Source organism: Staurois parvus, unplaced genomic scaffold (genome assembly GCF_062004578.1).
Source record: "Staurois parvus isolate SC_StPar_1 unplaced genomic scaffold, SC_StPar_1.0 ptg000970l, whole genome shotgun sequence".
NCBI classification, from domain to species: domain Eukaryota; kingdom Metazoa; phylum Chordata; class Amphibia; order Anura; family Ranidae; genus Staurois; species Staurois parvus.
In genome coordinates, this window is record NW_028318766.1 from 312,604 (window position 1) to 334,030 (window position 21,427).

General features: G+C 41.4%; 1 protein-coding gene across 1 annotated transcript in view; it reads right to left on the reverse strand.

The window, feature by feature from the left end:
• Window positions 1-1,334: 1,334 nt before the first annotated feature.
• LOC149441586 (membrane-spanning 4-domains subfamily A member 4A-like) overlaps window positions 1,335-21,427 on the reverse strand; it is a 77,273-nt gene continuing 57,180 nt past the window's right edge. Inside the window, exons 3-7 of the mRNA XM_089657146.1 lie at window positions 18,050-18,157; window positions 12,587-12,643; window positions 8,840-8,980; window positions 5,183-5,308; window positions 1,335-2,015 (exon numbers count right to left, since the gene is read on the reverse strand). Of these exons, the coding sequence (XP_089513272.1) occupies window positions 1,887-2,015; window positions 5,183-5,308; window positions 8,840-8,980; window positions 12,587-12,643; window positions 18,050-18,157 (561 nt within the window). The 3' untranslated portion in view covers window positions 1,335-1,886. The remainder of the gene's footprint in view (window positions 2,016-5,182; window positions 5,309-8,839; window positions 8,981-12,586; window positions 12,644-18,049; window positions 18,158-21,427) is intronic.

The window sequence follows — 21,427 nt, forward strand, 5'->3', positions numbered from 1 at the left end:
GCTGTTGTGCCAGATGACTCGGTGGCCGCTGTCGTGCCAGATGACTCGGTGGCCGCTGTCGTGCCAGATGACTCGGTGGCCGCTGTCGTGCCAGATGACTCGGTGCCCGCTGTCGAGCTTGGTGACTCGGTGCCTGCTGTGGAGCTTGGTGACTCGGTGCCGCTGTCGTGCCAGATGACTCGGTGCCCGCTGTCGTGCCTGGTGACTCGGTGCCCACTATTGTGCCAGATGACTCGGTGCCCGCTGCCGTGCCAGATGACTCGGTGCCCGCTGTCGAGCTTGGTGACCCGGTGCCCGCTGTCGTGCCAGATGACTCGGTGCCCGCTGTCGAGCTTGGTAACCCGGTGCCCGCTGTCGTGCCAGATGACTCGGTGCCCGCTGTCGAGCTTGGTGACTCAGTGCCCGCTGTCGAGGTTGGTGACTCGGTGCCCGCTGTCAAGCTTGGTGACTCGGGCCCGCTGTCGAGCCCGATGACTCGGTGCCCGCTGCCTCGCCTGATGGCCCGGTGCCCGCTGCTCCGCCTGGTGTGCCTCCGTCCGCTGCCCAGCCTGATGTGCCAGCCCCTGATATCCAGTCAGTTACCTGACCCAGGCGGTGGAAGGACTGTTTGGAGCGTCCTGAGGCCACTCCTTGAGGGGGGGGGGTACTGTCAGGAATGGACTTGTCAATGGTGGTGGGACTCACCTGCCTTGTGGGCTGCAGTACCAAGGCTGGCCAGCGGGTGCTCTCAGCAGTCAGAATCTCACTCCTGCAATCAGGCCATCACCTGAGGCTGATTGCAGGAGGTGTATTTAAGCAGGACCATGCCTGTGATCAGTGCCTTGGTGTATGTTTCCCATGAGCCCCTGTACCTGCATCCTGTCTGCTTCCTGCCTGATCCTGCTTTGATCCTCACTCTGAACCTGACTCTGAACGAACTCCGCCTGTCCTGACCTCGGCTATTCCTGACCACTCTTCTGCTCGCTCCTGGTACCCTGTTTGCCCGTTAGCTACCGACCCGGCCTGCCTGACTACGTTGTGCTCCATATATATATATACATATATATATATATATATATATATATATATGTCAGTTTAGGTTTGGGTTTGTTTCACCTTGTTGTATGTATTTGTGTTAGTTTTGGGTTTGGTTTGTTGCACTGCATTTTATGTTTGTGTTGTCCTTAATAATTATCTTGTTTACACGCTATACCTGAAGTCTGTGTTTCCCTGTGTCGGTCCACACACCTCTGGTCATTCCCGGAGCCCTGACAGACAGTTCCTTCCCTTTGAGTTTTATTTCACCATTTTATTCCGTTATCTATTTTTGAATGAAATACAGTACAAAACAGAAATGTTGTGGTATAGTTTTTTAAGTATACAAAATACATCCAACAAACACATATACAAAATATAGATAATATCCATTAAGGCTGGCTTTACACCTTTGCTTTGCTGTACTATAGCATGCATGTGTAAGTTCATTGCTGTGCGATTCATTTTATATATCATCACAATGCAGTGGCAACTGACCTGAGTTGCAGTACACAATGCACTGCAATGAGATTTTGTGTGTTGCCTAAGCATAAAAAAGACTGATTTTTGAGTTGCTGGGGTACATTGGCATCCCATTCCCAATTCAAAAGGAATGTGCATGCCTTAGCATGATGCACTACAGCACACCGAAAAAAGGTGAAAGGGCCCTTAGTGTTCAGCAAAGAGACAGTTGAAGTGTTTCACTATATTGAATATGGAAGTTCATAAATATAACATAGTGTGTTAAAAAAAGAGACATGATCTAAAGGACACAGTCAGAAGATAAATTCACCCATATGACCACTTGTTGTATCATCCCCACCAATAGAGTCACAAAAAACATGTCAGGCAATTCATCTCCCAATTTAGTGTCACATAGAAGGTTTTTCTTTTTCAGAATTTACAGTATAACTTTGTGGTGACTGTGTATAAGATGGATAATGTACGGGCATTGCTCCTTGAGCTGCTGGTACCATTGTCTGATTGTGTATCACAAACACCTATAGGGAAAAATAGAAAAGGTAATCATCACAATCGTTATCATGCATTGGGTATCATCAATAAACTATCACCGAGCATCTTGCATTAAATATCATATTCCATTTTCTTCGCCCTCATCATCATCATTCATCATTACCATTCTCACAATGCATCATATATCCCCATCCATAACCTTTTTAATCAACAATTTGGTCATCGCCATTCACCATCTTCCGCTGGTTTGTAAAGCCGAAACATTTTTTTGTTTGGAACAGAGTAGGGAAGTGGGAGATGACAAAAAGAAAAGGTTTTGGTTTTAGATACATTTTAACTTATCATGGTAATCCCAACATCATAGTTACATAATTAGGTTAAAAAAAACACATATCCATCAAGTTTATTTGCTAGAATAGTTGAAAAAATAAAGGGCCCGATGTTGAATTTGTAGTGGGATTCCTTGAACTATCATTGTGGGAAGCCCAGTATTATTAGATGTTCATAAAATGGCAAGCTTTCAGACAGTTCTTTTTTTACAAATTATCTTTTGGGCTGCATTTGTCAGCCATATGGAGGTTGGTGTCTGAGGATCCTGGGTGGAAGTTCTGCAACCGCAGGAAAAAAACTGTCCATAGACTGCCAACACACAAACACTCAGCAGGTCAGCTTGGACAGCTATTCCTTTAGATAGCAGTCAGCTGGGGAGATCCTGTAGACATTAGTAGTTACAAATGTGATATAAAATAGTCAGGGTGTACAAGTCCCCACATATGTGAGAAAATAGTCACAAACTTGTAGCAAGTACCTGCAAAGAAGATGATTTGCGATCCTTTAATTAACTAAGCTTGCATGAGCTGCTGGTTCAAGGAAGTGAGGTGGAATTTCTGACAACTAAATTGCCTAAACTAAAGTCACAGATGTGTCTGCATAGCAGTAGCAGAGGTCAGCACTGCTTTCCCTATAAAAGGAACATTACTAATCTCATGGTGGAAATCCAGAGCTTCTGTCAGAGCAGAAACTGAACATGTGCATGGACTGCCATATTACCAACTCTGACCACACTGTGACTTGACAACCTCATTTACTGTTTGTAGGATAATGCCCAAAGGGAAGACTGAGACTGTGAACTACCTTAGTCAAGGCAAGTTTGGTAGCCAATCTCCATAAAGACCACAGACTAGGAATGGTACTGCCCTGTAAATCGACTGAGGGAACCAACCTTCGAAGATAACCTTCACCAAAAGAGGGGATTGTTATCCAGCTTGTCCATTATTGTGCTATGATTACTTCTCCAAGAAAATTAAAGCTTAACGCTAGGTATACAAACTATTGTAGCTTGTGAAAAGTATCAGAATTTGTCTCACTATCAACCCCCTGTAATTCTCTCTTACAGCAGTTAAACTGGAAGAGGGTAGCACAGCTTTAAAAGCTGTGCCAACAGTGAACATGCAGATGGATGTTGTTTGAGAAAAAGTAAAAAACCTGTCAGTTATTTGAACAGCAGCACTTTGGATGTGTGGTGTGGTTTGGCGTGGTGTGTATAATGGTGGATTGGGGTCATCGTATTTGATAAAAATCAAGCTTACGTTTGAACAGAATTGCTGAAATGGAAGAGCTGATTGCTTCTTCTCTGGATAACCCTACTAAATTTTCTCATACATGGTCCTGTTGGATTCACTTCCGAACGACCCCTGAATATCGTTGTTTCATGGGCCTTGCTGACTGATTCTGAACCTCTCTGATACCCCGTAGTGTTTATGGCGATATATCGGCTCTCTGTTTTTTTTAAGGTTGTGATTGAGGTCCTTTGTCTTGATGTCCTGTACTGCTTGGAGCAAGTTACGCTTGGCACCCTGCAACTGTCCCCAGCTCGCTTCTCTGCCAGGGTTGCGCCTATCTCTCATGTCCTTGGAGTCTTGAGTAAAGGTGACTTACCTACCCTCCTACTCCTTATTCTTAAATTCTTAATCCCCATTTCCTTGCTTTCCTACTCAGAGTTTAGCTTTCATTCTCCCCTTTCTATTTTTCCATTTTGGTACACTTCTCTACGCATAGGAGCCCTACTCCCTATCTGCAATCCAGCTGCACATATGTTTTACTTTTACATATCTCCTTTCCTGAACCCTTTACCTACATGCTGGCAACCTGTAGTGGGTTACCTCAGTTTCATCAAAAGTAAAAGGCCCTATCCTACAAGCCCTTGCACCCCCCCCCCCTCCACACCTACTGTATACATTTCCAATGCATACCTTTGACTCACTGGCCCTGCTCTTTGCTGCTGCTCAGTAACTGAGGTTATATATCATCAACCCTGCCAGTGCTGTGATTCCAATATGCTGAATAAGGGCTTGAGACCAGATATGCCTTTAATGTTCCTGCGTTTGCATGTCCTCATTTTTCCCCTGTTTTCTTTTCCCTTGGATGACCTACGTCTGATTCTTTGCCTATGTATTGCTATGTATCTTTTTGTTTGCTGTATGTGTATTACCTCCTATTGTATTTCCGACTGATACCTTGTATTACCTGTACCTATTGTATGCTCTGAGTTTATTAATAAACTTTATGGAAAAAAAAAAATCAAGCTGCTTTATTGAAATTCGATGTTCATCAAATATGATGACTGATCTATCACTAGACACACCACACATCCAAATTCTGCTGTTGGAATCCCTTCTAAAACAACAAGCATATTAATTATCCACCTGATGGTCACTTCAAGGACCTAGGACTGGTACCTCCAAGGCACTGATAGCAACCAATTATATCTACACAGGAGTATTCTCAAGCTGTGCCCATGAAAGGTTGTATGACTCATTCAGTGGGGTTACAGCAACCTCATCAAATGTAAGTACTTAAATACTAAATATATAGGATTACTGGACATAAGGGCTCTCATGCCTCTACTCTTATTTTTTTGGTGGACACACTTGGTGGTTCCTTGGGTCCCTATCCTGCTCTCTTGGTTATATCCTGTTTTACCCATGAGAACCACCATCACAAGAGAAATGCAGATGGCAGCAGATGAAAGAGTGATGGCTCATAGTTCTCATATGTGTATTTCAACAGTGCTGGGCAGATAAACTTTAATTCCATCTGTTGACTGTTGTCTGAATTTGACTCTTGTCTTGTTCAGTATTCTTGCAATAGACATTGTTAATCAGGAACTATTATTCTATCAATCTTTTCTTACCTGGTTTGAACTCTGTGTTGCTGCTTGACGTACAGCTCGACTGGCAGACACCGAGATGGTAATGGACAAGCCAATTACCAGTGCGTTAGTGAACAAAATTATGATAAAAAAGACGATTCCAACAATCTGCAGGTGGAATAGAAAACAACTGAGAGGCTGTGTGATTCAAAACCGAAGCAAACATGTCTGTGTACCTAAATGCAGATCAGCCAAACTTGTGGTAGCTACCAAAGGGTTAATTCATCTCTAGAGAGTGCAGAGTAATGGTGTGTTGATATTATTTTTTTCTGTCTGTGGTAAAAACAAGATGGAGCAAAATAGCACAGCAAATAAAAAAATAAAATATAAAAATACCAATAACGTAAATATGTCTGTGGGCTAGCATGGTGATGGGGAAGAAGTGGTTGTGTCAAGCATGTTAATGGGGAATGGTTGGTAGGGTGATGGGAAGGAAGTGAATGGGTTCAACATGGTGATGGGGAGGAGGTGTTTGGGTCCAGCATGGCGATAGTGAGGAGGTGGTTGTGACCAATATGGTGATGAGGAAGAGGTGGCTGTGTCTTTCAGGGCTGGTTGTGTCCAGCATTGTGATAGGACAGAAGCTGTTAGATCCATCTAGGTAATCGGAAAGAGGTGGTTGTGTCCTACATAGTAATCGGAAACAGGTGGTTGTGTCCTACATAGTGATGGGGAAGAGGTGGTTGTGGCCAACAAGTTAATGGGTAGTTGTGGCCAGCATGGTGACGGGGAAGAGGTGGCTCTGTCCAGCATGGTAATGGGACAAAAGTGGTGTTGTCCAGCATGGAGATGGGGAAGAGGTGGTTGTGTCTCTTTGCCAGCAAATCAAAGCTGCTGTCTGTACTCCCAAGAATCTGCTCACCAAGTGTAGGGAAAAAGCTCTTAGGAGATATAGTTCTGGGCTCATGCCTAGCCTAGTAGGAACCAAGTTCCCAGCAGCTGTCCTACAAGAATTATACAATCTTGGGTATTATGTCACAGGGAGTTATAAAAATTGGTTTCACAGTACAGGAACAAGGATTTTTGGAGTGTATTTGGTTAATGCCTGGATGTTACACTTTAAGAGAGTAAAGGGTTAAAGCTATGAGCATGGTGGTATGAGTGATGATTAAAGTGGTTGTAAACCTCAGTCATGAAATCTGAACAAAGCACATACTGTATATTTGTAATGTTTACTTGTCTCTCTCCAAAGCTCTGAATGTCATTTCTCTCTGGTGTTTCGTTCCTCTGTTATCAGCCTGTGTCACATCTGACAAGTTGTCCTGACACCAGAGATAAAATGGTGACAGGAGAGGAAAGTTCAGCACACAGCTTGTCTATTCACAACACAGCTCTGCATCTGCAGTTAAACTAATAAAACCTATGTCAAAGGATTTGTTTAATCTCCGTGTATCATCTGAGGCTATTCACTTCACTAGGTATATAAGAGGGTTTACAACCATGTTAAGAGAGTCATAAAACTGATGCACATATGCATGAAGAGAGGAATGGAAGAATGAGGTGTACAACCAATAGAAATATTCTTGCCTTCTCTAAAGAATAGAACCCCCCCTCACCATGCACCTAAAGTGTGTTAAACATTCTCCTGGGACTTTCTTGCATGCTTCACAGCATATGTAGCATTTTTCCTAAATGTTAAAATATTTTTTTTCTGCACCGTATTACTTTAAAGAGGCTCTGTCACTTTGCTTATTCTCGGTAGAGTTAAAGGTTCTCTTGAAAGTGCAACTCTCCATCTGTTGATACCTTCCCCTACCTCACCTGCCATTCCATTAACGAGTCTAATCCCAGTGTAAGACTTATGTCAATTTGTAATAGGGCTTACACAAGGTTAATAAATCCCTCCCCTCCCTTGTGTGACAGTGCAAAGGCATGATAATCAGGCCTAAGCACTGCATTTGGGGGGAGTCCACATGCTCAACATACTCAGAAGTGCTTTTTTTTTTAACAAGGGCTGAAATGGACCAATGGAGCAACTGGAGGACGTGTGGTGAAGGTGAGTGTCAATGAATGGGCTATTGGTTTTAACAGAGAGATGGCAAACTTGTAAACAAGTCACATAGCCCAGAGTGGTGTCTTTAGAAAAAAAAATATTCAGCCTTATGCCATCTTGTCTAACTGTTCAACTTTTAAGCATAATTTACAGGTTGACTGGGTAAAAGCACTGACTTCATTGGTGGTAAGTTTCATCAACCTTATTTCTCCAAAACAACCAAAGCTGTCATTTTAATGCAGTGTTCAGATATAGGGTAGGAGCAGGTGAAGCCACATTAGCCTCTGCAAGCTGTGTGATTAGGAATGAGATCAAAGTTTGGTCTGAATTTGTGTTTGGACGATTGAACATATACTCTGAACTATACCAGGCCACATGCACTGAACATGGGAGATACCCACACTGATGAGGACAAGAGCCTCTTCTCCACAATCCTTTGGTTATGGGGGCCTACAGGTGGGTAGATTATCAAAATATGGAAGTCTTTAACAATAATGGAGCACTGGAGCACCCAGATACTGGCTCCCTATATCAATGAGTGTGTATATATTGTGAATAATACCCCTACTCATTCACAAAAAAATTGTAAACTGTGAAAAACATTTTTTATTTAAGGACTTGTCAAAAGTTGTGTCCCACAATGTACATCCAACTTAATACATGGTATCTAGTGATGTAGATCCACATCAATCACAATGCCCACTGAAAGATAACAAAAGCTGTGATCTTTTCTGGTCTGTTCCTTTGCCTTCAACCAAATACAAAGGTGAGCAGAGGACTACTGATATATACAATGGGGCAGGGTCTCCTCAGGTGACATTGTTGAACATATATGGACATGGCCACATATGGTCAATGATGACACTTGGGAGACCCTGTCCATATCAGACCCAAAAGGCTTTGTTTAGATCTTCTGGGGCATCTCACAACTTTTTTTGCTTTTTTTCCCTTAAAATCCATACCAGACCTAAAAAAACACAGACTTCTCCAAATGTCCCCAAAATACACAGTAGGGGTCTGTGTGCTGTTTTTTAAGAAAAAAATATGCTGGCAATGAAATGTCCTTTTCCGGCAAAATTGCCCTTTTTTTTTGTATATGTCAGTTTTGCTACATCACTTTCTGTAAAGTACATAGATGCTATTTAAAGGAATTGGGCATTTTTCAAGGTTTCACTTTAAGCATTTGAAAAAAAAAATCACTGCTCTTGACTAAATGGAATCTTTTAAAAAATGTTTTGCATTGGCTCTTGTTGTCCAGGACAGTTCCCAACCCTATTCTATTTTTGAAAACCCCTTGCCTATTAGCCTAGAAAATTGGCATATTTAATTTGACAGATTAGGCTCCTATTGATTTCAATTAGGTTCTGATTCGGCATCTGAACTTTGAAGTTTTCCAAAACCCTGCTTGAACAGAATCCAGGACAGTTTGGCCCAACCCTAGTGATGATATTGCCATGGTGGGAAGTAGCCCATGACCTAACATCTTCTGATCAAATCAGTGGTTATCGAGCTATAGCCAGAAGAATGCATTTATAAGTATACAGTGATGTGCATGTCTTTCCCTTTGCAAAATATCAATATATGCATGTAAATACTTTGAGACTGCTTTAAATAAAACAATAAAGAGATATATAAATAACACTTACAACTCTCCAGCAGTATTCATTTCCAAGGCTGCACAAATGTTGTACACTTGAAGAAAATAATGCAATATTTGCAATTGATAGTATTAAAGCAATACAACTGATGACCGAGGTAATGATATTAAAGACCATGGCAGCTTTCACCTGAGCAGACAAAAAGTAATATGGTAATGTTAGAGTGTACCCTTGTGGCTAACGGAAGCCAGTGTTTGAAAAAGACTTGAAAAACTTAATGTAAATAAATCACCGGATTCAGATGCCTTGCACCCGAAAGTCAGGTTAAAGCCAAATCAGTCAGGTTAAAGCCAGACTGCTATTCCTAATTTTTATGGATAGCATACTGACAGGAATGGTACCAGCGGACTGGCAAAGGGCCAGCATGGTACCAATATTTAAAAAAGGGCAGTTATTTATTCCTGGAAACTACATGCCAGTCAGTCTAACATTGATAGCATGTAATCTATTGGAGGGGATGATAAAGGACTATATCCAAGATTTTGCTGCTGCTGAAAACTGTATCATTTATAGTAATCAGCATGGTTTTATGAAAGGTCATTCTTGCCAAACCAATTTGTTAACATTCTATGTAGAAGTGACTGCCATTCAGATAAGGGAAGGCCTGTGGATGTGGTGTACCTGGATTTTACAAAAGCATTTGATACAGTCCCCCATAAACACTGAATATACAAACTGAGGTCTGTAGGCATGGACCATAGGGTTCGTTCATGGATAGAAAACTGGTTACAGGGGCACATCCAAAGATTGGTGATGAATACATGTACTCTGGTCTGGAATTGGTAAGTGGGGTACCCCAGGGCTCTGTCCTGGGACCAATTCTGTTTAATTTATTCATAAATGATATAGAAGTTGGCATAATTAGCTCAGTCTCAGTGTTTGCAGATGATACAAAGCTAAGTAGGGTAATAGTTTCATAACAGGATACAGAAACTCTGCAAGAAGGCCTCAATAAAATTAAGGGGTGGGCACATACATGGCAAACGAGGTTGAATGTTGAAAATGTAAAGTAATGCATTTAGGGGTTAAAATATGAATGCATGTTACCTGCTAGGGGGAGAACCTCTGGGAGAGTCCAGAACAGAAAGACTAGACAATAGACTCAGCAATGGCATGCAATACCAAGCTGCAGCAAGCAAAGCCAGCAGAATATAAGCATGCATTAAAAAAAGGATGAATAGAATTTACTTGAGTTAAAACTATAATCCTGCCACTTTATAAAATTGGGGTTAGGCAAATCTTGCTTTTGCTGTCCAGTTCTGTTCACCAATCCACAGAAAGGATTGTGCTGAAACAGGAAAGAGTCCAGAGAAGGGCAACAAAGTTAATAAGGACACTGGAGGACCTCAGTTATGAAAAATGACTATAAAAAGTAAACTTATTCTTCCTGAAGAAGAGACTCTTGAGATATGATAGTGATGTACAAATGTCTTAATGGTGATTCTAGCATAGGGAATAAACTATTCAGTCTCAGGGAGTATATGGAGATACAGGGAAACTCAAGGAAATTGGAGAAGTGGTTTAACCCTAAACTTCATAGGGGTTTTTTCACTGTCAGGGCGGAAAGGATGTGGAACTCACTTCCACAATCGGTGGTGGCAGCGGGAAGTATTGGTAGTTTAAAAAAGAGATTGATGGGCATCTTAGCAAACACAGTATACAGGGATATGATTTTTGACATGAGCACACATCCATCCACCCACACCCATACAGGATGAACTGGATGGGCTGGTATCTTTTATTCAACCTTACCAACTATGTAACTATGTAATGTAGAACTGCAAGCAGATGTAGAAAAGCACAATTTATTACAGTTGTGCAATACTTTAAAGTCCTGCTCTTTATCATTTTTTGACACAGGTGGAGTTTTTTTTTTGGTGGTATTTACTCATCACTGGGTTTTTTTATTTTTTGCTAAACAAACGAAAAAAAAAAGACCCCAAAAAAGGTTTTCTTAGTTTGTGTTATAAAATGTTGCAAATTAGTAATTTTTCTTTTTCACTGATGTGCTGTGATGAGGCTACACTGATGGACACTGACAAGGCTGCACTGATGGGCACAGATAAGCTTCACTGATGGGCACTGATGAGGCGGCACTCATATGTGGAACTGATGGAGCTCCACTGATAATCAGGGCACTGATGATCACTGGGAGCGAATCCACATGTACATGCGCACTTTCCGGAAACCGAGGTAACTCTTGAATTTTGGTGCTGTTGCCATGTTATTACAATATCATTAAATATCCTGGAGATGTAAACAAAGTGCAGCATGCAAACCATCATTGTGCACTGCACTGTGAGGCCACACTGCTGCAGAGAGAAGAGCAGGAGGAGTCCAACAATATGTCCAGGCATTGTGCCTGCAGTGTCTGCATGTAGGCAGCAAGCGTGACATAATTCTTGTCTAAAGTCTTGACAAAAGCCTGTTTTTTGTATACTCTGAAAAAAAATGTTTGCCTTGAATTCCTCCAGAAACATGGCAGTGTGTGAGTTCCTAGGTTCTCCCATGCCACAGCCCTGATAGCTATACATGTGCAGTGTGGGATCTAAGGCACTGTGCTTCTAACTGCTAGTCTCAGGGGATATGGAGAGAGATCGGGTGATGTTGCTACTGTGTTGCCCACTGTTCTCTTTACTGGAGTTTCTAATATAAAGAAGCAACACCCTGCATATACCAATATGACCACTGCCACCCAGAGACACAGTGCAGAACAAGGCATGGCACATCAATAACAGGGGAAAGGTCTGCTGCAGGGAGGCCAGAGACCAATATGGGTGACTAGTCGTGTGTCCTCAGCCTACAATTTTTGGGGGCAGAGCTTCCAGGGTTCGTTTTCTACCTATTTATTTTAATTCACTTTATTTTATTGTCTTTTTTATTTCTGTATACAAAAACATAAAATAATGAGGCTATTGAAAGTCAGCTTTTGGCATAAGAAGAGATCCAGGATAGGTAGAAGGAGCTTCTGCAATGTTTAGCAGAAATGTAAACCCATCATACTCTTTAGGGTTACCCTAATATTGCTCTCCTCATTAACCACTTTTCGTTTGGCTTAAAATCTCTCAATATTCATTAGAATTCTGAGGAATTGAAAACTCTTAAAGCAGAACCTCTTTACATGTCCCTGTTGCTCATTCCTTCATTCACTGAATATGTCATCCATATTCTGATTCACTCAGTAGTTGCTCTGAAATAGTATATTCATTTTCAAATCAAATCATTAATTCTCTTTGGTTTCCTGTTTGTAAAACCGGTGTACTGCTATACTTCCTGTTCCCCCAGCCACTGGTCTTGGAACATCCCTTCTGTAGTTCTTTCTCCAGGAAGCAGCGATGTAATTCAGCCCCACTTGTAGTAGTGGTGATCAGACTGAGACTCTCAGACACATTCAACATGTACAGGCTTAGTGTACCTGCCCACATTCACTACAATTCCCTGTGTTTAATGGGGAACTATAGTTTCCTTTTACTGCAGCGAGAGAGGAGAGGATGTGATGTAATCCCTGCTGTAACACCTCCTCCTTGACAGAGCAGATGCTGTTATCTTTTGAATTACAGTCTTGAGGTCATGAAAATTCAGTTAGACTTTTCGCCTAGATGGTAAGGATTGGCAACATTTTATTAACTGTATATTGTTTTATGTATGAGGGTGTGCTAATGGGTGATTTTTTTGCCTGTACCAGAATTCTTCTTTAATTTTGCTCATGCCTACTTAAAATAAGATGTTACTTACCAAACCAATATCTTGTTTCTTGCTGCCATTAATTGCCAGTGATCCTGCAATGATGTACTGGAAATAGACAAGAAAATCAATCTATCGTAATTCATGTTGTCCATAGTACTTTATACACAAAAGAAACAGTTTATGAGGAAAGGTTTGGAAATACATTTTGAGAGACTTTCACGGCTACCCAACAGCACATAAGGAGGCTGGAAAAGTGTCCAGCATTATAGAAGCCCATAAACCCCATAGATGCTGCTTTCTGGCCAGAATAATTTAGTACTATGGCCAGCTTAAAGGGAAGCCATAATGTTCTTGGGTCCTTTTTACATTTACGGTGTTATACCTTTTTTTCGTTTTTTACTATGTATACACATCTTTGTTTTGCAAAGAAACATTCACTGCAGATGTAGTGGGATGGTTATTCCAGTGCAGGCCCACCGCTTGACAAAGTAAAATGTCTTCTGTCCTTTGTGCCCAGTTCACACCACTGCATTGTGGTGGTGTGTGGGCATGATGCATTAAATAAAGGGACTGCATTCAGTCCTATTTTTCAGCACAGCACAAGGTTCCTCCCCACACTGCGTGGAGGCCAATTGAGCCTTATGAAATGTCTGTGCAACATTTCATTATTTCATTAAAGTTCACTAAAGAAAAATAAGGAAACATCATGGTGATCCTGTCAGACTGCATACCAGTGGTGTGCCTACAGACTGGCACACCAGTCACTGCATTATAAAGCAGTGGCTCGTGTGAAAGGACCTGAAAACAGAATGAAAGGCTAAACCAGAAAGCTCCTGGGCTCATTGGTATAATGTGGAGGGCCAACCATAGGGGCTGAATTCCAAAGAGCGGTGACATTACTTACTAATGTCCATTTACATCTCAGGAGACTATAGACAGAGTATTCTGAAGTGCCCCCCACTGGACACAATAATAACCCCAGAATTGTTGCCAGGTTTTGCAATAAAAATCCCACGGATTGATGTCAATTTCTGCAATAATCCCTGGCATTGCTGCCAGTTTCCACAGTAATAACCCCCTGCATTGGCACCAATTTCCACAGTAATAATCCCCTGCATTGGTTTCAGTTTCCACAGTAATAACCCCCTGCATCGGTGCCGGTTTCCACAGTAATAACCCCCTGCATCAGCACCAGTTTCTACAGTAATAACCCCAAGCATTGGTGCAGGTTTACACAATAATAACCCCCATCGTGCAGCATGAAGGGGTTAATTAACACTGCCAATGGCAAAGAATGAATTATTAAACACTGTCACTGTTCACTACTTTAGCAATCACCAGTGGCAGTGTTAAGTAACCCCGTTCATGCTGCATTAGTTTCCACTGACAGTGTTTATTAACCACTTGAATGACCGGCTATCAGCAATGTCAATTAACCCCTCAATTCCCAAGGGCAGGGCTTTTTTTCTCAGAGAATAGGTGCTGGAACTTCCCCCTCCTTAATCACCCCTTGTCTCCGTCCCCTACCCACCTCCGAGCACCCTCCCTTAGTTCCACACCCTACACACCTCCCAGTACCATCTCTTTTAGAGAATACAGATCCGAGTATAATTTTTGGGTGCTAAGTAATTTGCAAGGAATTTGTTAACAGTAAGAAGAAAAGCAGCAAAATAGATCCCCTGCAGTCAGCAACAATAGACTCCCCCAGGAACATTAGATCCCTGAGCAACAAAAAAAACACACTAACAATAGACCCCCTAGCAAAAATAGATTCCCCACACAACAATAGACCCTCCCACCGCAACAATGGACTGCCTGCAACAAAATACCACCCCAGCAACAATAGATTCACCCCAGCACCAACAGACTCCCGTCAGCCAGCATCAATAGATCCTCCAGAAGCAAATAACAGTAGATTCCTCCCAGCAACAATTGACCCCCCCAGCAAGATAATAACCCCCAGCAACAATAGATGCCCCATCAGCAACAGTAGACCTCCATGGCAAAAATAGATCCCCCAGCAGCCAGCATAAATAGACCCTCCAGCACAGCCCAACACTCCTTAGCATGCAGTGCTGGTGGTGCCGGAACTGCGTTCCCCCACATTCCTCCTGATAAAATCCCTGCCCAAGTGGTCAACATTTCTCTGTGCAAAGCTAAATGTATCTGCCTGCTACTTTCAAGTCTGTCTGCTTCTACTTTATGCTTTCTGATTTTGGCCCCGTTCTCTTCCTGCCCTGGAAATGACAACAGGAGAAGGGAGGCTGCCTCCACCTGTCAAACGAAATAACACCGTAGTGCTGGGGTTCTTCTAGTTCCAGATGCGGGATCCCTGAGAGCACCCCAACCCCACGTGCTGTACTACTCAAGTTTGCTCCAATGTATTGGGCATTATCAGGATAGACTTTAGCAGCAGCTTAATGGCAGGTCATTTCGTAACCTGTTGCTGTACATGTTACATCCTAAATATGTAACATGTAATGAAAGATGAACTTGTCCTTTGAGCTATTGGCAGTATTTTATTCACCTTATTTTCCTTTTTTTTTTTTTTTTTTACAAGGGGGTAAAAGTATACCTAAATCCAAAATATTTTAAAAATTTTTAGATAACGGTCTAAAAAACTGTCTAAACTGTCATGCTTTTTTTGCAATCTGTGTCTCATTAGAGATATTTCCCTTTATTTTATCTTCTGTAGACTCAACAGGAATAGGATAAATAGATGATGATAGATAGGATGATAGATTATTATTTCCATGTGAAGGATTTCCCCTCTTAGGCTGGCAATATAATTTTCTTGTATATGATATGAGGTCAAACCTAAACAGTTTCATTTTGTATGCAATCAGGCAGGCCCTTCCCCTACCCTACATAGTTGATGGCAGGGCTTTTTTTCTGAAAGAATAGGTGCAGGTACTCCCCCTTCAGTCACTCTTGTCTCTGCCCCCTACCCAACACCGAGCACCAGCCATTCATTCCACCCCCCAGTACTGCCCCTTTTATAGAAAACATATCCAAGTGGAATGTTTTAATGATAACAAGAAAAGCAATAAAATAGGTCCCCTGCAGTCTGAAACAATAGCACCCCCCCCCCCAGGAACAATTGATCTCCCACCAGCAACAACAAACCCCCTGCAATCAAATACCCCCCCCAGCAACAGCAGATCAACCCCAAAGAGCAATAGACATCCCACCAGCAATAATAGATCTTCTAGTAGTAAGCATCATTAGACCTAGAAGCCAGAAACAAGAGATCCCCCCTCAACAGTAGATCCCTCCCATCAATTATAACCCCCATGCAACAAAAGACCCCTCCATCAACTATAGATCCCCATCAGTGACCATAGATCTCCCCGAGCCAGCATCAATGTACCCTCGAGCACACCTTGCCGTTACATACATTCAGTGCTGGAGGTGCCGGAACTGCGTTCCCTCGTGTTCCCACAAAAAATCTCATTCTCTGCTGAACTTTTATTCCCATTCCCATTAATTATTTGCACATTTACACATTGGACTTTTTCACAATTTCACCTTTTCTTATATTTATTAACTTATATAGCACAATTGGTTTATAATTTACAGAGATTTTTTTTTTTTATTATTATTATTGTTTATTTGTGATCACAATTTAATTATTTAAGGATTAATTAATTTTTAAGCTGTCACCAATATATATTTTATTTTCTATTTTAACACATTATAGAGTTGGTATATCAAATATGCACTGTACACGGCATTAGCTAATTGCATTGGAATACATTTAGTGTTAGAGCGCTGCAACGCATTTTTTAATATCATCTGAACAAGAGATGAGGATAAATGTTCCAACTGGGACCCATGTTCCAGGGACAACTATCCCAAAGGCAAAATTTCGGCATCTCCAGGAAGTGTACACCCAATCAACGTGCTAATTACATTTTTGAGTAAAACCTTTCAGTTTTCAGTAAAAACATTATTTAAGACTCAGTGACTTGATCACCGGGTCTCTGTGCTTCCCTGTGCAGTGCTGAATTATTAGGGGTCCATTACAGTATGTGCACGTTAAAGCTTTAGATGAAATCATAAAGAAGAGCTCCTGTTGTGGGTGTTCTGCATTTTATTTCCACAAGGTGTTGTCTTATGCTGTATAAATGAATTTTAACATTTATCGGTAACGACAAAAGAGGCAGTATCCAATCATCCTACAGGGGATCAGGAAGAAATTCCTGTTTTTCTTGCTGGAGTAAAATGGGACATGTTTTACACTCACTGGCCACTTTATTAGGTACACCTTGCCAATACAGGGTTGGACCCCCTTTTGCCTTCAGAACTGCCTTAATTCTTCATGGCATAGATTCAACAACATTTCTCAGAGATTTTGGCCCCTATTGACATGAGTTACTGTTGCCTTTCTATCATCTCAACCCAGTCTGCCCATTCTCCTTTGGCCTCTTTAATCAACAAGGCATTTTCCCCCACACCATTACACCACCTCCCCCAGCCTGAACCGTTTTTACAAGGCAGGGTAGATCCATGCTTTGATGTTGTTTACCCCAAATTCTGACCATACCATCTGAATGTGCAGCAACCAGTCTGCCTATTCTCCTCTGACCTCTGACATCAACAAGGCATTTTCCTCCACACAACTGCCGCTCACTGGATATTTCCTTTTTTCGGACCATTCTCTGTAAACCCTAGAGATGGTTGTGAGTGAAAATCCCAATAGATCAGCAGATTTTTAAATTCTCCGACCAGCCTGTCTAGCACCAACAACCATGCCACGTTCAAAGTTGCTTAAATCCCTTTTCTTATCCATTCTGATGCTTGGTTTGAACTTTAGCAAGTTGTCTTCACCGTGTCTAGTGGTGCATTGAGGTGCTGCCTTGTGATTGGTTGATTAGCAATTTGTGTTACCAAGCAGTTCAACAGGTGTATCTAATAAAGTGGTCGGAGAGTGTCAATAGGATTTTTTGCTTTCCTCTGGATCAGTCATGGGTAAAGGATTGTATGGAAGTTTTCTATTTATTTATTTATTTGTTTTCATGGGTTGAACTAGAGGGATTTGTGTCTTTTTTTTTTTTTTTTTTAGTCAAACTATGTAACTATGTTTCACTACGGAGGAGTCCTGGGGCCATTCTAAAAGAAATTTACACAACAAAATCCAACAGTTACAAAGACAGAAGACAAAACTTTTACAAAGCTTCAATATAGTCTACCAACAGAATGACGATCAGTGTACCATATAGATGATACTACCTTGTTGCTCATTGGTCCTATAATTGTATACATTTCTACCATCCTAATAGAGGCTACTACATATATAGAGTCAGAGTTGAAAGTTAAAATTTTGACTTTGAAACTCAGAATTCTGACTTTTTATCTCAGAATTGGGACTTTTTATCTCAGATTTCTGACTTTAAAAGTCAGACTTTTGTCTAATAAAGAATGGCCATAGGACTCCTCTGTACATCACTGAGCAAACTGATATGAACAACAGAAAATGTGTGGTTGCTTTTTTTTTTTTTTTTTACTTACAAAGACTGGTCCCCAAAATGAGATAAAACTTCGCAACCCATAGATTCCAATAATTGATAATATAATTTCCAGCACAGCCTGCAAGATGGCTGCAACTATTATCACAACCTAAAGAAAAAAAAAGAACAGTTATCAGTTTTCCAAAAACAGCAGCCTTCTTCAAAGCCCAATTACAGTCAAAATGTTCATTTTATTTCAGATAGAGTAGATACTGGTCAGAACCTCTGTGGACTTTATTGCTGTCTTTGTCCTCAATGGGGAGGTTTATCCTTAACTCATCTCAGGGAAACCTTTCCAGCAAAGACATCGAAAAGACACACTGTAAGAAATGTGCAGTGTGCTGCAAAAGCAGCTTCAGTACAGGAGAGGAGCCTGTACAACTGTGCAAGACTGACAATAAGGCTAGAGTTCAGCTGTAACCGGTTTACGCTAATGGTATCAAATAATACAGTATTTCCATCCATACTTTTTTTCTTATTTCAATAGGATCTAATAAGGGATTTGTGGTCTCATCTATTCTGTTATAGTAAATCCTACATGTAATCCTTACAAAAATTACTCAATTTGTCGTCAAGAAAAACCTGTCAAAGCTTCTAACCTTTTAAAATTTTGATTATAAAAATGAAAACTGTATCAAAAACTTACAATAATTTCCATTTCCTGGCCTCAATCTAAGGCAGCACACATGTGGTAGCAGTTCTGCCTACTTTCACCCACAGGACAAGTGTAGAGTTACAAAGTTTTGATACCTGCACAGCAAACCCATTCCCTGTGAAATGCTAGGATTGAACTGGATGGGTTTATTAAGCTGTCATGGATTTGCGCCAGGAAAGGAAAATTACGGTAAGTATTTGATACAATTTTCTATTTTCCTGGTGCAACATGGCAGCATGCAGATGATAGACTAATAACAATCAACTAGGGCTAGAAACTTAAGCAAATGTTATATTATAAGATAGTGAGTAAGCTACTGACTTCCTGCCAAAGTCAGCTGTAGTGAGAGGTACTGAGCCCATCAGTAATGCTGAAGAATGCACCATAAGAGGACAGTTTGACTGCCCAGCCTATAGTGTTGGTTGAAAATCTCTGTGTAAGGTACCCACAATGTTCAGATGCTGGTGGTTGAATGTGCAGCAGTTACTTCCAGTGACTGCAACTCAGCCATATAGTGGGCTCTTTGAATTAACTTTAGGAACCGCAAGGTGTTTGTGTGCTTGCACCTTCTAAGTTTGTTGGTTTTTAAGGAACTAGGTATAACTGTTTTGGCTACCTATCAACTGTTGTTTGCAAGTGTGGTATCTTTGATATGGATGTATTGAACGAGTACTTTATCCAAGGCTGGTCAAAGCAATCCCAAACAAATGCAAACAGACTTCTATTGCAATGACAACAGCAAATCTGAATTGACTGCAGCTCAAAAAGACTGTTCAAAGGTTCTTATAACACAAGTTGGCTTCAGATGAGGCCAAATGTCCACCTGGTAGAAAAACAATTAAGCATCATCCACGATACTCTCCCCATCCGCACCAACAAACCCTCCTAGGTGCACCCCCTACACACCTGAACATGAGCAAAGGTCAGGGACTATGCTACAGGAAAGGCTGAACTTGTGCTAAAACCACCAAAGGTGGCAGGTAAGGATTTCTTTTCTTCACACTGGCTGTAAATTCCATGAGGACAAAAAATAGGGAATGGGCTGTTGTGTGGGTGTCAAAACTTTATAGCCCTACATAAGTCTTGTGGGTTGAAGTAGGCAAGGCTACTATCACATGTATTCTGCCATGTTGGCACCAGGAAAATATTTTTGTTTCCCAGATCACTCATTACATTCTGCCCATCACATACCCTGTCATATGGATGGAAAGTGAGGGAAAACCTCCTCAATAGGGCCACAAATAATTATTAAAACTTGAAAGAGACTATAAACCTTTCCCAACTCTACTGGGCTCTATGGCTGCTTGAGATTTGGAGAGTGACAACACTTTTCAGAATATAAAACGATATTCTTTGTCTCTTTTCCTTGGTTTTTAGACTTCTGGTGAGCTGTTATTAAAGAGTACCTGTGATTTTGTTATGAAGGCAAAACAACAAGTGAAAATTGTTGCTCTTCCCAAATACCTTCACCTCCTCTTATACCCTTCTGCTGCATTTGCATGATGGAACAAATTGAAAAAAAAGGCTTGCATAAATTCCAAGTCCATCTAACTGGAGATTACATAAGGGCTACTCACAGGGGCGGACTGACAACTCATGGGGCCCCTGGGCAATAGGAAATCATGGGGTCCCTGTGTCCTCGCCCATACTCAAACCACACCCAAAAAAGCCTACGAAAGGTACCTGGGGAATTTCATGGGGCCCACTGAGTGCCTAAATGGTCAGTCCATCCCTGGCTACTCATCAAGGTTGCCAACTGTCCATAAATTTATGGACACTTTGTAAATTTTGGGCGATTTACAACCTGTCTGTAAATGTCCGAAACAAGCAGCGGCTGCCCATAAAAAATATGGCCGCAGGTTGGCTTTGAAACTGCGCATGTACACTTCAGAAGCCGGCCAAGCTCAGGCAGGCTTGGATAGGGGGCAGGTGCCCGGAGGCATTATGGCACCACTTTGAACCTTTTATGAATTACTGAAGGCAGTGGAGGGGGAGTCAGGACTCAGGAGCATCTCAGCAGAAGCGCTGCCACCCGTGGGTGAGTCAGTATGTGTCATTAATACTTTGAAAGGAGCATGTAGCATCCCAATAGCGCAAACAGCAGGTAATGAGAAAAGTTAACTACTGTTTACACTCCTCAAAAGGATGAAAAAATATCATCACTACAAAAACAGCATTGGGCTAGCTTCCTAACAATATTATGTATTTAATAAAATGCAAATTGTTAGTGCTCAAGTGGAAAAATGGGGTGTAGAGGTAATTGTTGGTATAGGGGTAAGCCTTCAATCACCACTTGCTGTAGATAGCTTATTCACACATGGACAAGTAACAGGGGCATTTGAACCCCTTTGCATTTTATTTGCTTCACATTAAGTGAAAATAGTGACACTGAGGATTAGTGTGATCTCTACTGTTATCACAGTAGTGGTACACCTACTAGATATAGGGGACCTCAACTGTGGCCACTGACATCCCCGGGCCACAAGTATTATTCACTATATATAATTCTATAGAACTTTATTGTCTGAACTCAATGGATGTGCCTTTTTTTTCCAACCTAGAATGAAATAGGGAAATTTGAGCCTCTGAAACACATTGGCTGCGTTTTTTGACTTCCTGCCAAATGCAATAAAGACTTATTGAGTAGATGTTTGGTTCTGTAATCCCTTCTACACACTTGAGACTAACTAAAGAAAATTACTTAAATTACTTTAAAAATGAAAA